This window comes from Notechis scutatus, chromosome 6 (genome assembly GCF_049901735.1).
Source record: "Notechis scutatus isolate UNSWTSFEM ecotype Mainland chromosome 6, rNotScu1.2, whole genome shotgun sequence".
In the NCBI taxonomy this organism is placed as follows: domain Eukaryota; kingdom Metazoa; phylum Chordata; class Lepidosauria; order Squamata; family Elapidae; genus Notechis; species Notechis scutatus.
In genome coordinates this window covers 66,424,679-66,446,191 of record NC_142014.1, presented here as the reverse complement: position 1 = coordinate 66,446,191, position 21,513 = coordinate 66,424,679, and the positions used below count along the sequence as shown (strand labels likewise).

The following is a 21,513-nucleotide window of genomic DNA, read 5'->3' as shown; positions in this document are numbered from 1 at the left end:
AACGTTCTCCCGCCTTCTCCGAGAAGGCCCGGGCGGCACCCAGACACGTCCCGGATGCTCCCTTTCCTATGCCAGTCCTTCCATGCTCCGCCCCCGAGCGCGAGAGGCGGTCCGGCGCAAGCGCAGTCCGCCCCGAGCGGGAAGTTTGCCTGCTCTTTTATCTTAGGGGAGTCCAAGGCGGGCTCTCGGTGGCCTCGGGCTTAATTTATCTTTTGCCCGGGCGGGTGGTGCCCTTAACAGCTGCCTTGTAGGGACTGGATAAAAGGGGCTCTCAACGATCGTCCCTTCTCCTTCAGAGCTGCCATTCCAAATTCCTTCGGTTCCTTTGCGTTCAAGGAATCCTACTTTCACGTAAGTTGATAAAACGTCTTTATTCAGTTTGCTCAGCTAGATAGCAAACAGGCTGATCCTACTAATAAAGGAGAATATTTGTGGCTCAGGGTTGGAATGAGGGGGTCCTTGGTGCTCTCTGAACTTGCTTATCTTGCAGGCATTTCATGACCCAAACTAGGTCATCAGTGCTAGTAAGAATGTAATGTAAACCAGAGTTGAAGAAGCTTCTTGGATGAGAAGCGAAACGTCTTCAAAGAAAAACCAGAAAGTTTTATTAGGAAAAGTCAAGTTCTGGAAAAAGAACAAAATTTGTGCAGAGCTTCTGTTGGATATCCTGCTCTGTTAATTCTGAGGAAATACCTTCACGTTAGTTCTTTGCAATATTTGGGATTCCTATTGATTCAAATGTATTAATGGAACTTACCTTTTGCTGTTGGTATGGTTTATCACTTGTTGTTTGTATCTTATGATTTATAATTGATGACTTATCGTTTTGCTGTTTGTATGTACACTGAGAGCTTATTCCTTGTGTGTCCAAACACACCGGGCCAATAAAGAATATTCTAATTCTAATTCTAATATATATATTTTTGGAGGGATGTCCAAGGTAGAAATGGCAAAAGATGGAAATGGCAACACCAGTGACACACCCAATACGTGGTTTGGACAGGTCAGTATATCATTGCTTTTAATTAGTTTGCTGCCCATCTTCTCAGGGATGAAACATTGTGCAATATTTATTAAGGATAAGAATATGGTTTCTACATCATCGTAACAAATTTGGAGCAAACCTAGACATTTTAATGGGAGCAGGCCTGGATGAAAATCAGGTTGGCACTAATCAATCTTTCTGAAATAATCCCAATGTATTTTGTATCCTATGCAGAAAAAGTGAAGCTCAGGTATTATTGAGATTATTTTACAAAGAAGACTTTGTACAATTTTGAAGTTTGAGGGTTTGGGTCTTTTTTTGGATTAATTCATAAATTGTTCCTTGGTGAGGAATACTAGGCAATATGCTGATACAATTATCTCTTCAACTTGCATTAAGATAGCGAGACTTCTGGAGTGAACTCTAAAAGATGTTACTTTTATCATTTTATAATTTATGACAGTATCACTACAGGGCAGTTTATTCTTTCAGAAAAAGAAGTGTGAGCAAATTAAAGCTTGAAATGGAAAGAACCGGAAGAGGCAAGAAGACAGCAAGGTGATTAAATCTGTTGATTTTTGTGTTTGTGTGAAGTGCCAGTACACAGCAGATGAGTATCAGGCTGTTCAGGCTGCTCTGCGGCAGAGGCTGGGTCCAGAATACATCAGTAGCCGACAAGCCGGAGGAGGACAGAAGGTACAAACTAGAGATTAAGAGCTTTCCTTTCCTTTGTACTGAAAAGCATCCTTTTAACCCCAGAGATGTGACCCTGACAGGTTTGGAGTAACTTGTGAAGATGCTTTAACACTTTTTTTATAAAAAAAAACTTGTACTGTATAGCTGTCAACAGCTAGCCTCACCCGACCAGATTGTTGAGAATCGGTACTAACCTTCAGGCTGCCAAATTAGAACTGCTGACCAGAGATTTCAAGAGAAAAATAAACGTAATCCTGGGCAAAATGGCTCTAAATGCCAGGTTTTTAGTACAATGTTGTATTTTGTGTGTACGGGTAGTCCTCAACTTACGACCAACATTCCTGTTGCTAAGTGAGAAATTTGTTTTGCTCCATTTTGCGGCTTTTCTTGCCACATTTGTTAAATGAGTCTCTGCAGTCGTTAAATGAGGCACACGGTTGTTAAGTGGATCTGGCTTCCCCATGGACTTCATGGTCAGGTTGCAAAAGGGTCCAGATGACCCCGGGGCACTGCAACCATCATAAATGTGAGTCAGTTGTCAAGCATCCGAATGGGGGTGCTGCAATGGACATAAGTGTGAAAAACGGTCGTGAGTCACTTTTTTCAGTGCCGTTGTAACTTTGAACGGACACTAAGCGAATTGTTGTAAGTCCAGGACTGCCTATTTTGCCCAACTAGCTGACCAAAGCATCTCATGTTCTGCGGCACTGAATCTTGAACAGCTTTTCACACATTTAAAGGAGCATGACGCATATAATGCTCAATCCCACCCTTGTTCCCTATATATCCCATCCCACACTCTGGCCTAGATTTTGAGATATTACCAGCTTTCTCCTCCTGAAATAGAATCCATTTGATCACTTTAATATTTATATATAGCTGTCATGTACAGAGCAATTTACGTGAAAACAGTGTCTGTCTCCAAGTTGGTAAACATAAAAAGTAATCCCTGTTAAAATGTATTTTGCTACCTGCTTCTTTATGGTTTTTCCTGTGCTACATCACTTATAAATTATATTACATAGCAATAGATCCCTTTTGAAAATGAGATAAAAATGGATCTTTGATAGGCTACAGCAAAACGTATTTCCTTTCTTTCTGGTCTCAGGTTTGCTACATAGAGGGGCACAGAGTCATCAGCCTGGCTAATGAAATGTTTGGATACAATGGCTGGGCTCATTCTGTCACTCAGCAGAACGTTGGTGAGTCCAATAAGAACTTGTTTCGGTTGAAAAATGTGAGCAAAATATTCTCACCGTAAAGGCAATTCTGATAAAATGCAAAAGAAAAGGTTGGGAGTTTTGCAATACTGCTCTGCTCGTGGAAGCTTCTTTGAACTGGTGATAAGATTTCCACGTGGAGAAAGTTAGGAAGCAGTTTTGCTTTATTTCCCACGTGTTCCTGATAAAAATCCATTGTAGAACAGCATGAGAAATGTTATGAGGAATTATAGAATTGCCTTTCTTCCTTAGGCAACTTGAGACCGTGAAGTACGAGGGTGGCCAAGAATTCTTTGGTTTGCAGATAAAATAGCAACAGTAGCACTTAGACTTATATACCGCTTCACAGTGCTTCACGGCCCTCTCTAAGCGGTTTACAGAGAGACCATCTTCTTTCCCCCAACAATCTGGCTCCACTTTTTACTCACCTCAGAAGAATGGAAGGCTGAGTCAACCTTAAATACCTTAAATAAAACCTTAAATAAAATTGATGTATATTCATTATTTTAGATTGTATTTGCCAGCCAGAAAGCAGTTTTGCTTATCTATGTTGTAGTTCTCTTACCTCTTAAGTGGAAGCACCACAATAAGCCTCCTATTCTACTAGTTACAGTTTTTAGGTGTCTTTTGCTAGTACTCTCAAGCACTCATGTTTATTTATTATTTGGTTTTCTAATTTGATGGTTGTCTAAAATTGTTCCCTGTGGCCCGATCCAGTGTGTACAATATTCCCAAGTCTTGAACTCTGTTGCACTTTTGTTATTGGTGCTCACTGCCTCCCAAAAATTACCTTTCCTTCTGCTTTTCTCCACCTCCAGCCTCTGTCACCTGCGATGCTTTACACCAGGGGTGTCCAACCTTGGCAACTTTAAGACTTGTGGACTTCAACTCCCAGAATTCCTCAGCCAGCAAAGCTGGCTGAGGAATTCTGGGAGTTGAAGTCCACAAGTCTTAAAGTTGCCAAGGTTGGACACCCCTGCTTTACACTTTTTGAAATTGGTAGTTTGTGGACCGAGTCTTATTTTCTTTTGGGCCCCCGAATAAGCACTAGGGCTTATTTTCAGGGTGATCAGCCCGGCTAGGTGCCCTGCCCCCCCAAGCCAGCAAACATGCAGGGACCGATGGTATCCAGCAGCAGCTGCAGTCTGCCAGTCCCTTAGTTGCCACACTCTGGACCTACGCAGAACGTAAGGCAGGTAATCCCAGTACGTTGCGCAGGCTGCAGGCAACCCAAGAGATATGAAGACGAGCCTCCTGTGGCTGCTTTCCTCCCCCCGCTCTGGCCTACCACCTGCACGTACAAATGACTTGCCTCCCCCACACCTCTGCCTCTGTCTTAACAACACAAGAAAGGTTGTATTCATCATTTCACCTGAATGTATTCTTTTGCTTTTTGCTGTAGTAGTCTATTAGGAAAGGTCTGATACTGATAGATGATACAGTGAAAAATAAAAGCTTGTTTGGTACTTCTAATTAACATCGAATAATATTTATGGAAGTTTTGTTTACCTCAAATATGATATCTTATAATCAATAAGTGCTAACCATAAATAGCTGTTTATTAAAACAATGAAAATGACCAGACACCATTGCATTGAATTTTAGTTAAGCGTGTTTTCTTGCTTCCTCTTTATATAATTTGTACTGTGTTTGGTCTTAGTTTTCAAAACTAGCTGTAGCAGTAGCACTTAGACTTATATACCGCTTTATAGTGCTTTACAGCACTCTCTAAACGGTTTACAGAGTCAGCATCTTGCCCCCAACAATCTGGGTCCTCATTTTATCCACCTTGCAAGGATGGAAGGCTGAGTCAACCTTCAGCCTGGTGGGATTCAGTCTGCCAAATTGCAGGCAGCTGATAGTCAGCAGAAGTGGCCTGCAGTACTGCACTCTAACCACTGTGCCACCGATAAATAAAAGCTAAAAAGGTCCTTTAAAAAAAAAAAACCTCATATGCATTTTTATGTATTTCTGTTACTGCCTCTTGCCTCTTTAGTGTAACTTTTTTCTTCTTCCTTCCTTTTGCAGATTTTGTTGATCTAAATAATGGCAAATTCTATGTGGGTGTTTGTGCCTTTGTGAAAGTTCAACTTAAAGTAAGCATGAACCTATGGGTGGGTATTCTAATAAAGTGGAGTTTTTAGGGACAGACAGTTAAATCAGCGGTCCCCAACCCCTGGGCCGCAGGTAACTACCGGGCCATGGTCTGTTTGGAACCCGGGCCACACCAGCAGTGGGCGAGCCATGTGTGCATAGCTCCACTTGCGCGAGCAGCAGGTGCTCAGGCTTGCATACGTAGCTCGGTTTATGAGTGTGGCGCGCATATGCGCCTGCTGCTCAAACAAATGGACCGTGCACAAGAATTTGTGCGGCTGCCATTTGCATGGAAACATCCCTCCTACCCTGCTGGGCTGCCAAGCCAGAAAGGTTGGGTACCGCTGAGTTAAATTATATCCAAATGTGCACAATAAGAACTCTTGAAGGTCCTATTTATAGTCAGGTGGAGAGACTCTATTGTTACATAAAACTGTTACTATTGTCAGTTCTGTTACTGGGTGAAAGGGATTATTTAATGCTGAAGAAGTTATTCCACTTACATTTGCCTCCTTGTTATAGGCCAAAGACACACTTGCCTTGAAGAATTAAAATAGGTTGACGTGGTGCAATACTGCAGTAAATCTCAATAGGTTCCAGAAAAACTGAACGCACCACAGTCATCCATTCATTTTCCCCCCCCTTCAAATATTAAGAAAAGGCATTGTGAAGGTAATTATAGGAAGAGGAAATATAGTATAACCTCCTCTTATTGCAGGATGGGGCTTACCATGAAGATGTTGGCTACGGAGTAAGTGAAGGCTTGAAATCTAAGGCCTTGTCCCTTGAAAAAGCAAGGAAAGAGGCTGTCACAGATGGTTTGAAGAGGGCACTGAAGTAAGAGCAACCTGCACACACAATGTTTTTTGTCATGCAAAAGAGAATTACGTTTTAAGAAGCAGCCATCTGTCTCTTCAGGTGCTTTGGTAATGCTCTTGGGAACTGTATTTTGGATAAAGACTACTTGCGCTCAGTGAATAAGCTCCCCCGTCAGGTATGTTATGGGGGGGGCAAGGGGGGGAGAGGGGAGGAGAGCAGGTTTCAAAGAAAGTAAAAATGCCAAATTCTGGAGCGAGCACAAATTGTAAAAGCAATCGCAACTTGCATCATTTATTTTTCATAATCACCAGATTTCACCATTCGGCTTTTTTTCCTATTAGAAATGTTCCCTTTTGTTCATTATTACTCAGAACTAAGCCAAAAGTATTACATCATTATTCTAGCATTATATAAAACAAGGTTCTTTTTTTGGGGGGGGGGGGCTTATTTTGAATAAGATTCTGTAACATGCACAAAAACACACGTACCTTCGTGTAATTTTTATGTGGACCTTAGAGAATATTGTTTTCTACCTTACGGCCCTTCGGATAAATTAACTTGAACCTGTGGTTCATTTATTTATTTATTTGCCTAAAAGCAAGGTTAATTGAACGTGTATTTATTTTTGCATGATCATGTCTAAGATTACACTAAACTTATAAGCTGTCTAAAGATTCCTCTTTCAATATCTCTTACCATGGCCACAACATTACCCATGATTTATGTACTTTTAAAAACCTGTAATTGGATAACTTTAGTCTAGTCTCAAATGTTCCCCTTTTAGGGAAGGTTGTTGGCTGGCAGCTGCAAATGGCCCTGGATATAGCGAATTATCTGGATCCTTTTCAGTCTGGGTTCAGACCAGAAAACAGCACTAAAATGGCATTGGTTGCACTTAGTCCAAAGCTCTCCAAACTTGGCAACTTTAAGACATGTGGACTTCAACTCCTAGAATTCCTCAGCCAGCATAGCTGGCTGAGGAATTCTGGGAGTTGAAGTCCACAAGTCTTAAAGTTGCCAAGTTTGGGGACCCCCGCGCTGATCAGTGACCTTCGGAGGGCTCAGAATGAAAGTGGTGCAACCATTCTAGCCTTCCTGGCCCTCAGTGGCTTTTGATACCTTCAGCCGTGGTATCCTCAATTGGCCTTGAGGGCACTGTGTTCGGATGGTTCTCCTCCTCCCTCTCCAGTCGGTTCCAGCTGGTGTTGGTATAAGCCCAGGGGTGTCCAACTCAAGGCCCGTGGGAAGGATCCCGGCCCACGGGATGCTCAGATCCGGCCCACGGGGCTGCCCTGGAAATAGGGAAGGACTGGCCCGCGGTGCCTCTGCCAGCGAAAACGGAGCTTGAGAGAGCCGCAGGCGGCCCTTCCGATCTCCGTTTTTTGCTGGCGGAGACTTTCAGGAGGCCGTCACAGCCAAAAATGGAGCTCGGGAGCTCGTTCTCGCTGGCAGAGCGCTTGGGCCACCACAGGCTCTCCCCCGACGCAAGTGACATCAAGCTGGCCACACCCACCCTGGCCTTCCCCACCCCCCCCGGACTCCCCGAGAACAAACACAATCCTGATGTGGCCCTGAATGAAATCAAGTTAGACTCCCCTGGTATACGGAGAGAGGTCGAGCGCTAGGGCTTTGCAATGCTGGTGATACCCAATGATATATCTCCACTCTCAGCCAGACAGATGTTGCTGTGGCAGTACTAGACAAATCCCTGAAGGCTGGAAGGGTCCGGGTGTAGAGGAACTGATGATTCACCCTGGTGAGATGAAATGACTCTGGGTTTTTGGTCCGCCAAATCCAGATGAGTAGATGGGTGGTATTTTCCTGAATTGAGCTGGTGAGCAGCTTGGGCGTCTCCTGGACTCACAGCACCCTTTCCTTCACTGGGAGGCTGTGCTTACGCCTTGATCGCCTCCCGTTTGGATTGCTGCAATGTGTTCTGCATAGAGCTACCCTTGAAGACCACCCAGATACTTCAACTGGTCTAGAATGCCGCAGGATGCGCTGTGATGGGTGCCTCTGGGTCAGTCCATTAACACCTCTGTCAAAGGAGCTGCACTGACTTCCAATTTTTTTTCTGAGTGCAATTCAAGCTGCTAGCTAGCACCTATACAGCCCTATATGGCACAGGCATACATTATTTGCAGGATTCCCTTTCTCTAAAGTCATTGACCTATTCTGCCAGGCTAGATAGGGTGGGCAAGCTCCTAGTCCCTCATTTTAAACATTGCCATCCCATGGGGGCTAGGAAGTGTGTCTTTTTGGGGACAGCCCCACTCTATAGAAACCTTCCCCCAAAGTTCAGCAGGCCTCTTTATTCCTAACCTTCCATAAAGCAGCGAAGACCTGTCTTTCAGGAATTCAGGAGTCAGTGTGGTTCAAATGATTGCATGCTTACACCCTCAACAAGAGGTCACAGCAAATTGGCGGTAGATAAGAGTCAACAGAATTCAAGATGGGCTGGATTTAGATCTCATGTGGGTGTAAAGGCGCTCTAGACTGATGATGTGCTTGACTCCTCTCTCAGGCACAGCCTGGTTATCTCTACATTTAATGTGGTTTTAAAGTTTTGATTGTGAACTCCTCAGAGTTTGCTATAAGATGAGTGTCTATATAAATGTTTTAAATAAATAAATTGTCATAAAAATAAAAAAAAAGCCAAAGGTGATCTACAGGGTACACGGCACTAAGAGTAACTGTAATTTGCTTTAAACAGATAAGTAACCCACTTTAGCTCAGTTTACAGCATTGGCTAAAAGTGTCATGTGAAGGGGCAAATTCTGCACAAAATACCACTTGTTTCCCGGGTAGCTTCACCTCTGGACTGGGGTGTGTGTGGGTATTTGCTGAGCAGCTTCCCCCTGATAAATATTGTGAAATGCTTCTAGTATTTTCGGAACTTTTCTACTTGAATGGCTTTTTTGTTTTATCCTTTTGCTAGATGCCTCCAGATTTAGATTTGGGCAAAGTTAAAAGACAGGACTTTGATCCTACTATAGAGAAGGCGAGATATAACAGCTGCCTGCAAAAAGGGAGTGAAGACCAGAAGTTCTTTTCCTTGTCAACCCCAAGCAAACCTCGCAAGTTGGCTTCTCCCTTGAATGCTGTTGAACAAAACCAAAACAGGTTAGCAGCTTCATTAGATTTTTTTTTCCCCCTCGGGCACGCAGTTTGAAATTTTAAACTTTTCATAATGACATTAGAAAGTTGCTGTGAAATGTATTCTGAACTTTAATTTAGCAAGAAGTTCCTGGGTGTTGTCAGATATTCCACTTTTGTTCTGGCAGGAGGGAAAGAAAAAGTAATGTAGGATTGCTTTTGTGAATTCTGTCAGGAAAAAAGATAGTCTAAATCAAGGGTGTCAAACTCGGGTCCCGGGGGCTCGCGGGGTACTTAGATCTGGCCTGTGGAGCCACCCTGGAAACAGTGAAGGACCAGCCCACGGTGCTTCTGCCAGTGAAAACAGAGCTTGGGAGCCCGTTTTCTCTGGCAGGGCACTCAGGTCATGAGTGATGTCAAGCTAGCCACGCCCACCCCCCCAGCCTCCGGAGGTCAAACACAACCTTGATGCGACCCTCAAGGAAATTGAGTTTGACACCCCTGGTCTAAATGTTTCCTAAGTGGGTACAACATTGGTAAAGTACTGTACATATCCAAGTGGCACATATATCCTATAGCAGCTTTTTTTCCAGTCTGATGCCCTCCGGATGAACTAACATTCTGCTTTCAGAATTTATTATCCAGCATGAATACCTCTCTCATGAGCTTATACTGGTATTCCTGGATCTCAAGTAAGTTATTAAGCAAGTTATCAAGGTTGACTCAGCCTTCCATCCTTCTGAGGTTGATAAAATGAGGACCCAGATTGTTGGGGGTAATGTGCTGACTCTAAACTGCTTTGAGAGGGCTGTAAAGCACTGTGAGGCGGTATATAAGTCTACGTGCTATTGCTAGGTGCTATTATAAGAAGGAAAGTATCATGGAGTTCAAATTTAATATGCCATAAACATGCCTCACCATCTAGCATGAGGAAATGTTATTAACGAACTACAGGGATAATCCCCCTTGGTTTATATTCTGTTATCTCAGGATGTCACTGCCCTTGGATTACAACACAACTCACCATCGGAAGCTACGACAGAAGCAGCTTCAACAGAAGTTCCGACAGCAGATGCAGGAGAAACAGCAGATCCAGTCAGATGTTTCAGCTTGCAGAATTAAAGATCAAGGTACAGGGTATGGCTAGTCTAGAGAAAAGGAGTAAGGGGTGACATGATTGCAGTATTCCACCCTGACCTAGAGGAGCACACTGCAACTGTTTTGTGCTATATCAAACACTGCACAGATACTATCACTGTGGATAAACGTATTAGGATCTATCCCAATCAGAAACCCTGGATGACCAAGGAAGTCCAGCACCTCCTGCGTAACAGGACCAAGGCCTTTAAGTCCAGTGATGGGGCAAGATACAGTGTTGCCAGAGCTAACCTGAAGAAAGGTATTCGGAAGGCTAAGACTGATTATAAGAGGAAGATTGAGGATAATTTTTATAGCGATAACATCAGGCAGGTGTGGTGAGGGATTCAACAAATTACAAACCATCAACCGACCAATGTCATCCCTGCTGAGGGGGATGCTTCATTGGCAGAGGAACTGAATCATTTCTTGCTCGCTTTGAAGTGGAGACATCAGAGGCAGATAAAATACAACCACCAGCCAATTGTAGCCCCCACCTCATTGTGGAGGAACAGGAGGTGAGGAGCATTCTGAGGGCTGTGGACCCTAGAAACGCTGCCGGTCCTGACGGTATCTCTGGCCGAGTGCTTAAAGTCTGTGCTGATCATTGGCTGGAGCCTTTACCAGGATCTTCAATCGGTCTTTATCCCAGTCCACTATTCCATCTTATTTGAAGGCTTCCACCATTGTTCCGCTGCCGAAGAAGTTCCCTTTTCAATAACCTCAACGATTACAGACCAGTGGCACTCACTCCTATCATCATGAAGTGCTTTGAGAAATTGGTCTGCTGCCACATCATTTCTGGTCTTCCGCATACATTTGATAAACACCAGTTTGCATACAGAAAAAATAGATCCGCAGAGGATGCTATAGCCATCACTTTTCACACTGCTCTGACTCATCTAGAACAGCGGGAGGGCTATGTGAGGATGCTTTTTGTGGATTTTAGTTCTGCGTTTAACACCATTCTTCCACATAGACTAGTGTCTAAACTTCTGGACTTTCTTATTCAATCTGCCTTTGGATTATGGATTTCCTGTCTGGCCGCTCACAGAGGGTCAGATTAGGGAATCATACCTCTTCAGCCCTTATTCTTAACGCTGGTACACCACAGGGTTGCGTGTTGAGTCCCTTACTCTATGCTCTTTATGTGCATGACTGCATTCCCACTCACATTAGTAATACTATTGCTAAATTTGCAGATGATACAACAGTGGTGGGACTCATCTCCGGGGGGGATGAGTCTGCCTACCAAGATGAGGTGGACCGGTTGCTTTCGTGGTATGGAGACAATAACTTGGTCCTCAACACCAATAAGACCAAGGAGCTTATAATGGACTATAACAGATCAGATATCCAGCCCTTACCATAAAAGGGGACCTGATCTGGGGTGCTCACATTGCCCAGCAGAGATTATACTACCTGAGACTTCTCAGAAAACAACAACTGAATGAAAAACTGCTGGTGACCTTCTACCGCTGCACCATCGAGATTATTTTAACTTACTGCACCTCTGTGTGGTTTGCCAATTGCACTATGGCAGATAGGAAAGCACTCCAGAGGGTTAACATCATTGCCCAGAAGATCATGGGTTGCCTCTCCCCTCTTTGGAAGAGCTTTAGAGCTCCCACTGCCTTAAGGAAGTTCAAAACATTCTCAAAGATCCATCTCATCCTGGGCATCCTTTTTTTGAGCTACAGTATTACCATCTGGCAGACGGTACAGAATAATAAAAACAAGGACAAATAGGCTGAAAACCAGCTTCTATCCCAGGGCAGTAGCTCTTTTGAATTCTGCTGTATAGTGCAGTGTTGATGCAGTGTTGGGAGTTTTCAGTTCAGTGTGTGGAGGGTGAAGGATGTGTTTGTGTTTTATTTTCAATGTGCACTGAAGGTGGTGTTTGATTCCGTTGTATGAGGTGCAATGACAACAAAGTAAACTAAACTAAACTGGGAAGAAAGAGCAGTAGGAACTAGATCTGTAGCAACTTGGAATTGTACCGTTGAGCTACCACCGATTCTCCTTTAATCAGGGAGACTCTGATATGCCATTTGTCCATCAGCAATTTAGTTTTACCTACCTTGATACTGTTGATACTCCAATTTAGAAAGGCAGGTAACCATTGTACTTTTTCAGCAATTGTTCTCTGAATACAGTGGCGTCCATTTCCCCTGCCATGGAATGCAACTCTTCTGTACAACCGGAATCTGTGGTGGATGAAGAATTCCTTGCAGGTGAGTGTAAAATTGCTTTAAGGCGATTAGTTCATGGTATTTGCAGCATCAATTATTATGATACAATGTGCATCCTTTTCTCAGGCAACTCCTCCCTAACACACCTGGTTTGATGCTGAATGCGGACTGTGGGAAGGACTGTAGTGAAAGGAAGAAACAGCCAGGGGCCTTTATAATGAACAGTTACTGGGAGCAAAGGTGTTACCCATCTATTCACCCACATTCCCTTTTTCTAGAAAAACTCAAGTTTTAAACTCCCAAAGGTGCTTTTCCGGGAGGCAACTGGACTTTCTTGTTTTTTCCTTGAAGATGATTCGCTTCTCATCCAAGAAGCTTCTTCAGCTCGGACAGGATAGTGGGGAATGGAAGGATTTATATTGTGAGCTGAAGAAGCTGCTTGGATGCGAAGCGAAATGTCTTCAAGGAAAAACCAGGAAGTCAGGTTGCCTCTTGAAAAAGCACCTTTGGGATAACCATGACCTGGATGACTGAGAATCTCCATAGTCAAGATTTAAACATTCACATATTTGAGTTTGCCCCTGAGTACCGCAGCTTCCATTACAATCCAGAGCCATTAGGAATCAGACACATAACTGAACAATCAATAGTTGAGGTTTTAGTTTTAATACCTGACCGATTACAGATGATCCAGAACTCTGGAACTTTCCTTTGGAAGCGACTGATCATGATACAGCAGCAGTGCCAGCCCAGTGCTTACGCTCACCTCTTGGACACCATACTATGATGACTCGCAGCCGAACCCCGCAAAGAATAAATAATCAGCAATCAAATATAAAACCTTCATCTTGGCATCTGTCCTCCAGTCCCAAATCTTACTTACCAGGTAAACTGTAAAAGAGATAGCAAAACAAGTAACTTTTGTCTATATTAACTAGGCTATATGATGAATGCATGTAATAGGAGAGAATAAATAACATATTGTCTCCGTGAAAAGCAGCTAAAATGCAGCTTCTAGACTATGAGGCATGTTGTATGTGAAATAGGATAGCTCAGAACATGAAACTGGATGGGAATCTAAACTCTGTCTAAATCCTGCAGAGTGCAGAGAAAAAAAAATCTTTATATTTCCCAGTGATTCCAACTTATGCATTGTATGCAAATCAGTAAAATTGTAAAGTAAAATTGTTTAAAATGCATTGGTGAAAAATGAAAGAGGATACATTTTATTGTAGATTAGGGGTGTTAAACTCAAGGCCCAGGGGCCGAATCCGGTGCTTAGATCTGGCCCACGGCACCACCCTGGCAAAGGACCAGCCCAATGTGCCTCTGCCCGCAAAAATAGAGCTCGGGAGGGCTACTTGTGGCCCTCCCGAGCTCCATTTTCGCTGGCAGAGGGTTGCAGGCCATTCCAGCTGAAAATGGAGTTTGGGAGCTCATTTTCGCTGGCAGAGTGCTTGGGTCATCACAGGCGCCTCCCCAACACAAGTGATATCATGCTGGTCACGCCCGCCCTGACCACGCCTGCCCCAGCCCTCAATGAAATCAAGTTTGATACTCCTGTTGTAGATAAAGAAACTAGGGGGGATTTTTTTTTTTAAAAAAATATCCTTTTGTGAATGACTGTTTTCTATTTCAGCTGAATGTAGCCCCTACCGAAAAGGCCAAGGAATGAAAAAGAGAAGACTGGAGCCTGCATAGAAAGCACTTAAGACTTCAGCATAAGGGTTTTAATTCAGAACTTTTAGTCCAATAAAGTTGAAGACCAAAGTATATTTTCTAGATTTTATTACAGGAAAAAAGTGCATTGCTTTGCAGTATTTAACTAATGGCTTAAATGCCACTTCAAGTCTAGTTAAAATAATTAAATATTACAAGCCCTAATATGTCATTTTATATGTAATTCTATTTTAAAATTTTAAAAGGTACTTAACTTTCTTCATTCCAATTGGAAGAGAGCAATTTTAGTAATGATATATTCTAAATATAAATGTGTTATAATGGTCTCACCTGGATATGAATTTGATGATCAGGAAAAAACCATTTTTAATTTAAATTATAATTGTCCTTTCTTTTGATGAACAAAATCAACCAAAACTAAGATTTCCACCTACTGAAAGAGGGACATCCTGAAAATATTTAGAAAGAAATATAGAAAAGTGTGTGTGGGGAGGAAGGGAAATATATCAATCTTGGACTTTTTATAGTGTCAATTTATTAGTCCATTGCCAGAGTCTGAGAAAACAAAAATCAATTATTAGAACAGCCTAATTCATTTTGCAGTCTATAATTTAATGCAGCATCTCATGTGATCATGTACTCTGATTGTGTTGCTTGCATTAAATAGACAACCTAGCAGTAAATATTGTTACGTAAACTGTCTCTGGATTCTCTACCACATCTTGGTAGATAGGAGAGGTCGCAGGTTACTGGTTTTGCAATCAAACTGTCATGTTTTCTTAAGTCACTTGCACAAATGTATATATTTTATATACTAATGGTCAGCGATCTATTTTGTTGAATTGAGCAACTTTTCCCCAAATAATTTTTGCAATATAATATGAAAATAGGATCAGTATACCTTTTGTTTCTGTTGCAAAAGGGTGGATAATTAAAGCAGGTTTTTCTGCGAGACCGCTAGCATCAGACTGAAATAAGTTCCCTATCCCTAGAACATCTATCTGTAGGCTGTTAGTTTTGTTTGATCAATAGCTAAGATATCAGATTACTATCATGTTACAGATATCGATTTAGGAAGAGCCTGCATGTAAGATGTTACATATGTATATCATTTATATAACGTTCCTTGATCATTCTTTTCAAATAAACTTCCTTAATTTTCAAAATTGGCCCACTATGTTCTGATCTGCAGATTAAACCAAAATTATTTGAACTCTCAAGAATGCTATGAATCCTGTATATAATGATGCTTCAGGACGCATTGAAATATTTAATGAAATATTTCAGTAAAGAGACATTGGCATTTTCTTCCTATCAGTTTTGACACCTAGGGATTTGTTTATATCCAGGTCCTTTATTCTGTTGCAGTTATTTGTGTGTATGTTACCTAGGCACAAGTAGGTTTTAACCTAAGGATGCTTTAAAAATGCTTTTTGGGGGGGTTCATGATCAGGACTGTAGAACAATCTTAATATTTCCCAAGTGGACACATTAAATTTTCCACTACTTCCTTGGCAAGCAATATAGTAGCCAGACACCTTATGATTGCTACAGTATATCTAGCTTCCTACCTATATAAATCTATTTTACAATATGCAACTTAAAATAGAAGAGATAAAGGGGAAATACTCCTTAGCTGATTTTTAAAAGCTAAGCAACATTGGACCTGCTCAGTACTTGATTGTCTGGAAATGCAGGAGCTGTAGACTAAACTGGAAGTTGGTGGGTTTTTTTTAATGTACTATTGCCAAGAAAACCACATAGGGTTTTCTATGAAACCCTGGGAAGAATGGGAGTTGCTAAACTGCAAGTCAAGAAATACACTCCAGATTCTAAGACTCAACTTTACAAAGAATGAACATTTTTGGCAAAAGAAACAACTTCCAGTCTTGAAGCAGGGGATAGCACAACAAATATGACTGATGTCCAGTAGCTCCTATTGGAAAAATGGTTACATTGATTTCATTCTTTAAAAGCAACTGGAAGTGACAGGCTATTTGTATAACTAACTTGTTTCCTTCATCTCCTCACTGCCAAGATTACTACAGAAATGTTTACTTGGCTACAAGAAATCTTTAGGAATTCTTCCAATTTGACTATTGCAAGATCTGCAGTAACTATTCCATACAGCAATCATAAAAGTATCAGATAAAAGTTGGAGTTTGAGTACACTATTATACTAGAACTAAGTTGTAGCCCAGCACCATCCGAGGAGCCACTGTCTTCCACTCCTGTAATAAGGATTTCAGCTATAGATCTATAGAACTTAAAACAGCACACTAAACCGTTCACATCTTATTTGGTTCTAATCAATTCAAGCACAAAGCTCTATGTTCTTATTCCCTTTCTCCTTTTCCTATATTTCCTAAATTGCAACTAGCTTTCAAAGTTCTACATAAATTTCCCATATAGCAGATGATTTACCAAATTACAGTGATCACACACACATACACTTTTTCCTAGAGGTATAGCAGCTTCTGTTAATCTCCAAGACTCTAGTTTACTAGAGTGCAAGTTAGTTCACGTAAGCCATAAAAATAAAAATAACTGTTAAATTCCAAATGTCCTCACAGATCAAAAATACAGGGTAAATTAGCCTTTCAGTAAATGATGGAATACTCCAGTTCTCTTAAGGCCTGCTCTTCTATTGTCTAGTTAGTATCAACACAAGGTTCCTTTTTTCACACCTCGATGTGAGCTTATGTCTTAGAATCAGAGACGATGTTCCAAAGGAGGCTTTACAAGTATTTCAATAGGACAGGTTAAAAAAAGGAAGATTCTAATATGACAGGAATTCTGGAATGATGCCTTTAAAAAAAAACACGAACAGGGATGGACAGATCTGGAAGAACCATGAACTTCACTTGGAGGGAACTGAGAATTTCAAGGGAGTTGCAAACATGTCTCTGCCAGGTATTACACTTCAAAATTAAAAACTTCAATCTTTGCAACCATTTCTTCCCATTCACTGAATCTTCATGAACAGACTGACAAGAGAATTCAACTGGGCAATGCATGATCTGGCACACACATATACTTTCAGGTATCTATTTTTGTTCCCGGCCATGAGAATTTAAGACATGATGAAGTTATTAATGTGACTTTCCAGTCCTTCCACGTACATCATACTGTAAATTTGGAAGTTCATAATGCCTGTTGAAGTCTCCAGAAACAAAACGAAAAATCACAAGTCCCCCATCAATATAACGAAGCCTTTCAAGTAATAGTATAACCATTGGTTGGAGAAATGGTTCTTCTCTGAGCTCAAATAACTACTTCGTAGCATTCTTCATTTGGGTCTTATCCAGATGGTTTCCGGCCAGTTTGCAGCCCTGACATCAGAAGGGATGAACCATCTGTCCTATAACTGTTGCTGACACCAGCAGCTTGACAATTAAGCTTCAGGGCACTGAAAGAAGCAAATGCCAACTGAAAATGAAATACCACAGCTCAACAAAAGCAGGTTTGGTTTATTTGAATGATTTCATTAAATATCTACAAAGAAGGTAACAAACTGCAGCACAAAGCGCAATTGTACAGGAAGCGCAATGCCTGGATTTAGTGCAAAACATACCATTAACTACGGCCAGGGAAGCCCAAGGTTTGAATTTATTTTATTTTATTTTTACAGTGTACATTGTTAAATAATGTAAAGAAAACATCTGTAATTCAGAAACAGATCTTGTGGAAAAAAAAGGTACTCAAAAGTGTAATATTAACACAAAATAATTTAACAGTTCAGTAGCATTAGGTAATTCTTCTAGACCTCAGTTATTTAATCCACAGGAGGGAAATCAATGGTAAATAAAACCAGTATTTGCGTAACTAAGTGAAAAACCCAACCTCAAACATATTAAACCAAAATACCATCCTCGTGCAACACTCAGCTGACCATTCTAACCATGAAGTGGCACCTTTCATCACTGATTCTTTATACTTTCTGCATATTAACTCATGTTTGTTTTGTTTTGAAGAATGGGCCGCCAACTCGGAAAGTAAAAGCTTCTCCATTAACAGAGCTTTCCCATATTCCGTCACAATGGGGACTTTAAAGTCGGAAAAGAGGTTGGGACCCAGCTACCTTATAGACTCCCGTCTTTTGCTTTCCAGCCACCCTGCCGAGACCTCCCTTCCTGACAAAGCCACTCTAAACTTCAACTTGAGACAAAGGGATGGAAAGACAAACCTGTGCATATATGTTTGAGGGTAGCGTGAACAAGTACAGAAATAAACAAATTCCCTGCTAACCTTAAAGGATCTTTTGGGGAGGGGGGGGAGGAGAGACCTTTTTTTTTTTTACTTAGTATACAAACTTTTAGACCAGCAGTAAAGCTACTCCCAAATACAAAATAGAAGTACTTTGACCCTTCACGGCCTGCTGCAGCAATATAGAGTAATACTAGTTGGTTGCAGTATTTCATTTGAATAGAGAACCTGTCTGTTGAGTTAGAAACCGAGTTTGAGTGGAAAGTAGGTGATACAGCACCCCTAGTAGAAGGCAACACAGTTACAGTCTTGGTACCAGTTTTAAGTCCTTTAGACATTGAACAAAAACAACGTTATTTTTTGATTCTGAGTGTTTCAAGTGTATCTGTCCTTGGCAATGAAACCCGCAACGTGGAATATCTATTTCTGCTCTTTCTAGGTAGAATTAAAGACAACGAAGAGCAAACCCCAGGAGGCTTTCACGCTCCCAGAGTGATAAAACTCCAGTTTCTGAACACATGTTGACCCTCCTAAAACCCTTTGTAGCTTTCAGTCAGCCTGCCCTTAGGAGCCGTCTTTTCAGACAAGCCTTTCTCCTTCTCCCTCCCTTTCTCTCTCTCTCTCTGTTCACATTCAGCCCAGCTTTACTCTGGTTACATGACATGTCATCATTTCTGTACCCTCCACCAATATCCATTGCTGGTTTTTCCCCACCACTCCATAGCTTTACCTTCTCAACGTACTGCTGCAGTAGCTCCCCTCCAACACTTACTCTAGACACTGTTACAGTATAAGCATCCAATGTTTTAGGCCTTTGGTATTTCAGTGGCTATGTCCAAAATAACCTTCCTCTCTCCTTTCCCTCGGTCTGTCTAAAGTCTGCCGGGCAGGTGATGCTAACTGCAGAAGCAATAAAAAGTCCAAGGCACTAAAATATCCAGCAAGCATACTGGGAGAACAGACAAGTATTCAAGTACATTAATTTATACAATTATACATTCACATTTATCTAATACAATGAAAATAAAAAGGAAAAAAGTTAAAGTGTCTCCAATAAGTATCAGGATATAGCTAGCTTTTTTCCCATTTTTTCTTTTTTGACTGTTTAACCCTCTATACTCCACTCATTTTTTTTTAAACTACTGTTGTCCAACAACATTTATATATCACAGTGTTTCCACATCAAAACTGATGGTAAGTACATGTCCGCAGGGAACTTTTAATTATTATTTTTCTTCTAAACATTTTTAAATTGCTCTAATGCTGCTGTCAAAGCTGTTAATATCTTTTCCTGAAAGCAGGAAAGATTTATCTCAAAGCCTGGGCTATTCTGCATGTCCATCTGTGTGCTCATTCGCTCAGGAACTGGTATGTGTTGCTTTGAAGGAAGGAAGAGACAAGATGATGTTAAATGGTCAGCTTTCCTCCTGGGCTTAGCTCTTCATAACAAAGCAAATCACATACCAGGATTCATGCGAAGGCTAACAACTTTCTTCCCAACCCATAGGATCCAGCCTCTTAAGCCATGTGATTTTTACAGTCAGAGGCTTCTGGCTTGCATGGTGATTTCCATCTTTATACATTCTGCCACATACAAGAATTAGAGGAAGCATGTGCCATCTGAAAGGATCCTGGTCATTTTCTCCCCATCTTCTGAAAGGGGGGCTTTACTTACTGCGTGCAGAGAGCAATGGTTAGAGGGGGGGTATCCATCCCTTTTGGGCACATAGAGCATAGCAGTTAATTCAGGCCCCAACTCCTGCCCAAAGGTCTCCCCAGCAACGTGGCTGGGAATCACTAAGTGGTCCGCAGATTGGAGCCAGGAGGGTTGCTGATAGATTTCTGTAAGTTGCTGATGTTGAAGCTTTGTAATGAGGCAGTTCCTACAGGCTGGAACTGGTTTAAAGGCTGCTGTGCTGGACCACCCGTCCCACTCCAAGGGGCTACATAGGGCACTGTTGGGTAACCAAACGGCTGAGGGGGACACATTGCCTTGGTGAAGTGACCTAGGGAGGTAGCTGATGCTGCAGAGATAGGAGTAGCACCAAGAGATGATGTCATCGAGATGCAGAGTTGGCTTGGTGCAGAGAACTTCCTTGCCATTCCTGGACCCTAAAACAAATATAAACAACAGAACTTAATCCCAAATCAAGCTATCTGAGAATTGATAAACAAATTTCTTTCATCCAAGTATGGATGAAACTCTATCCAAGTATGACCCTGAAAAGTAACTAAGGCACTTGGACAGCGCTGCTTAAATGTTTGTGAACCTTTTTGAATTTTCATTATTTCTGCAGAAATGTGATCTGTTTATTCATACAAGTCCTAAAATTACATAAATTACACAGTTACACATTACACAGTTGAAAACGTATTTGTTCATTGTTCATTAGCTAAACATTTGTATACGGTAAAAGTGTATGAAACTATGTTTTCAGTAACTGGTGTGCTCTCCTTGGTCAGTAATAACTGCAACAAAATGATTTCTGCTAACAGTTCATCAGTCCTGCACATCAGCCTGGAGCCATTTTTAGCCTGTTCCTCTTTTACAGAATGGCTTCAATTTATGTGTGTTGGTGGGCTTCCTTGCATGAACTGCGTGCTTCAGGTTTTTCTACAACATTTCTATAGGATTAAGGTGAGGACTTTGACTTGGCCGTTTCAAAACCTTTAACTTCTATTTTAACCGTTCTTTGGTCCTACAACTTGTGTGGTTTGGCTCACTGTCTTGTTGTGTGACTCACTTTCATTTGAGCTTCATTTCATGGCTAGATAGATACCATGACGTTTTCCTGTAGAATTTGCCAGTAGAATTCACACTTCTCTCAAGCCATCCTCGTCCAGAAGCAACAAAGCGGACCCAAACCACAATCCTGTCACTCACGTGTTTCACAGATGGGATAATGTTCTTATGCTGGAATGCAGTGTTTGCCTTTCACCAAACAACACTTTCCGTTCAAGCCAAGTTACATTATGGTCTCATCTGTTCAAAGAACATTTGTTCCAATAGCCTTCTGGCTTATTCTCATCATCTTTCACAAAATGTAGACAGGCAGCAGTGTTCTTTTTAGAGAGTAGGGGCTTTTTGCTTGCGCTCCTGCCATGCCCACCAGTGGTGTTGAGTGCTGTCCTGATGATGGTCTCACGAATGCTGATATTTGCAAATGCAAGAGAGGCCTTTGGTTCCTTAGAAGATGTTACCCTTGAGACCTCTCAGAATATTATATATTTTGCTCTGGGTGCGATCTTGGTTGATCTCTTCTGGAGAGGGCAACAGTGCTGTTGAATTGCCTTTATTTGTACACAATCTGCCTGATAGTGGACTACTGGAGTCTAACATAGTTTTTTAACCTTTTCCAGTCACGATCACTTTTACATCCTTCTGAAC

At 41.7% G+C, this 21,513-nt stretch overlaps 2 protein-coding genes across 3 annotated transcripts in view; one reads left to right on the top strand and one right to left on the bottom strand.

Moving 5' to 3' along the window:
* The first annotated feature begins 102 nt into the window (after positions 1-102).
* RAD52 (RAD52 DNA repair protein) lies at positions 103-15,085 on the top strand. Of its 2 annotated transcripts, XM_087968582.1 has the most exons (12): positions 103-351; positions 930-1,003; positions 1,580-1,681; positions 2,790-2,883; positions 4,930-4,997; positions 5,714-5,832; positions 5,914-5,989; positions 8,753-8,937; positions 9,901-10,040; positions 12,204-12,281; positions 12,925-13,125; positions 13,879-15,085. In XM_087968582.1, the coding sequence occupies exons 2-12, from the start codon at positions 932-934 to the stop codon at positions 13,938-13,940; spliced, it is 1,197 nt and encodes a 398-aa protein (XP_087824708.1). In that variant the 5' UTR covers positions 103-351; positions 930-931; the 3' UTR covers positions 13,941-15,085. The 2 variants fall into 2 exon arrangements, with proteins under 2 accessions (XP_087824708.1, XP_087824709.1); XM_087968583.1 differs by lacking the exons at positions 103-351; positions 930-1,003; positions 1,580-1,681 and adding an exon at positions 1,484-1,543.
* Positions 15,086-17,369: 2,284 nt separating this feature from the next.
* Positions 17,370-21,513, bottom strand: part of WNK1 (WNK lysine deficient protein kinase 1) — a 119,953-nt gene continuing 115,809 nt past the window's right edge. Inside the window, 1 exon segment of the mRNA XM_087968580.1 lies at positions 17,370-20,237. Within this exon segment, the coding sequence (XP_087824706.1) occupies positions 19,923-20,237 (315 nt within the window). The 3' untranslated portion in view covers positions 17,370-19,922.

Bases quoted from the DNA above. Each gene is read 5' to 3' on its own strand.
- RAD52 (XM_087968582.1), top strand. From the start codon at position 932: ATGTCCAAGGTAGAAATGGCAAAAGATGGAAATGGCAACACCAGTGAC. The intron at 2,884-4,929 runs GTGAGTCCAATA...TTCCTTTTGCAG, and splicing joins TGTCACTCAGCAGAACGTTG to ATTTTGTTGATCTAAATAAT. The intron at 13,126-13,878 runs GTAAACTGTAAA...TTTCTATTTCAG, and splicing joins TCCCAAATCTTACTTACCAG to CTGAATGTAGCCCCTACCGA.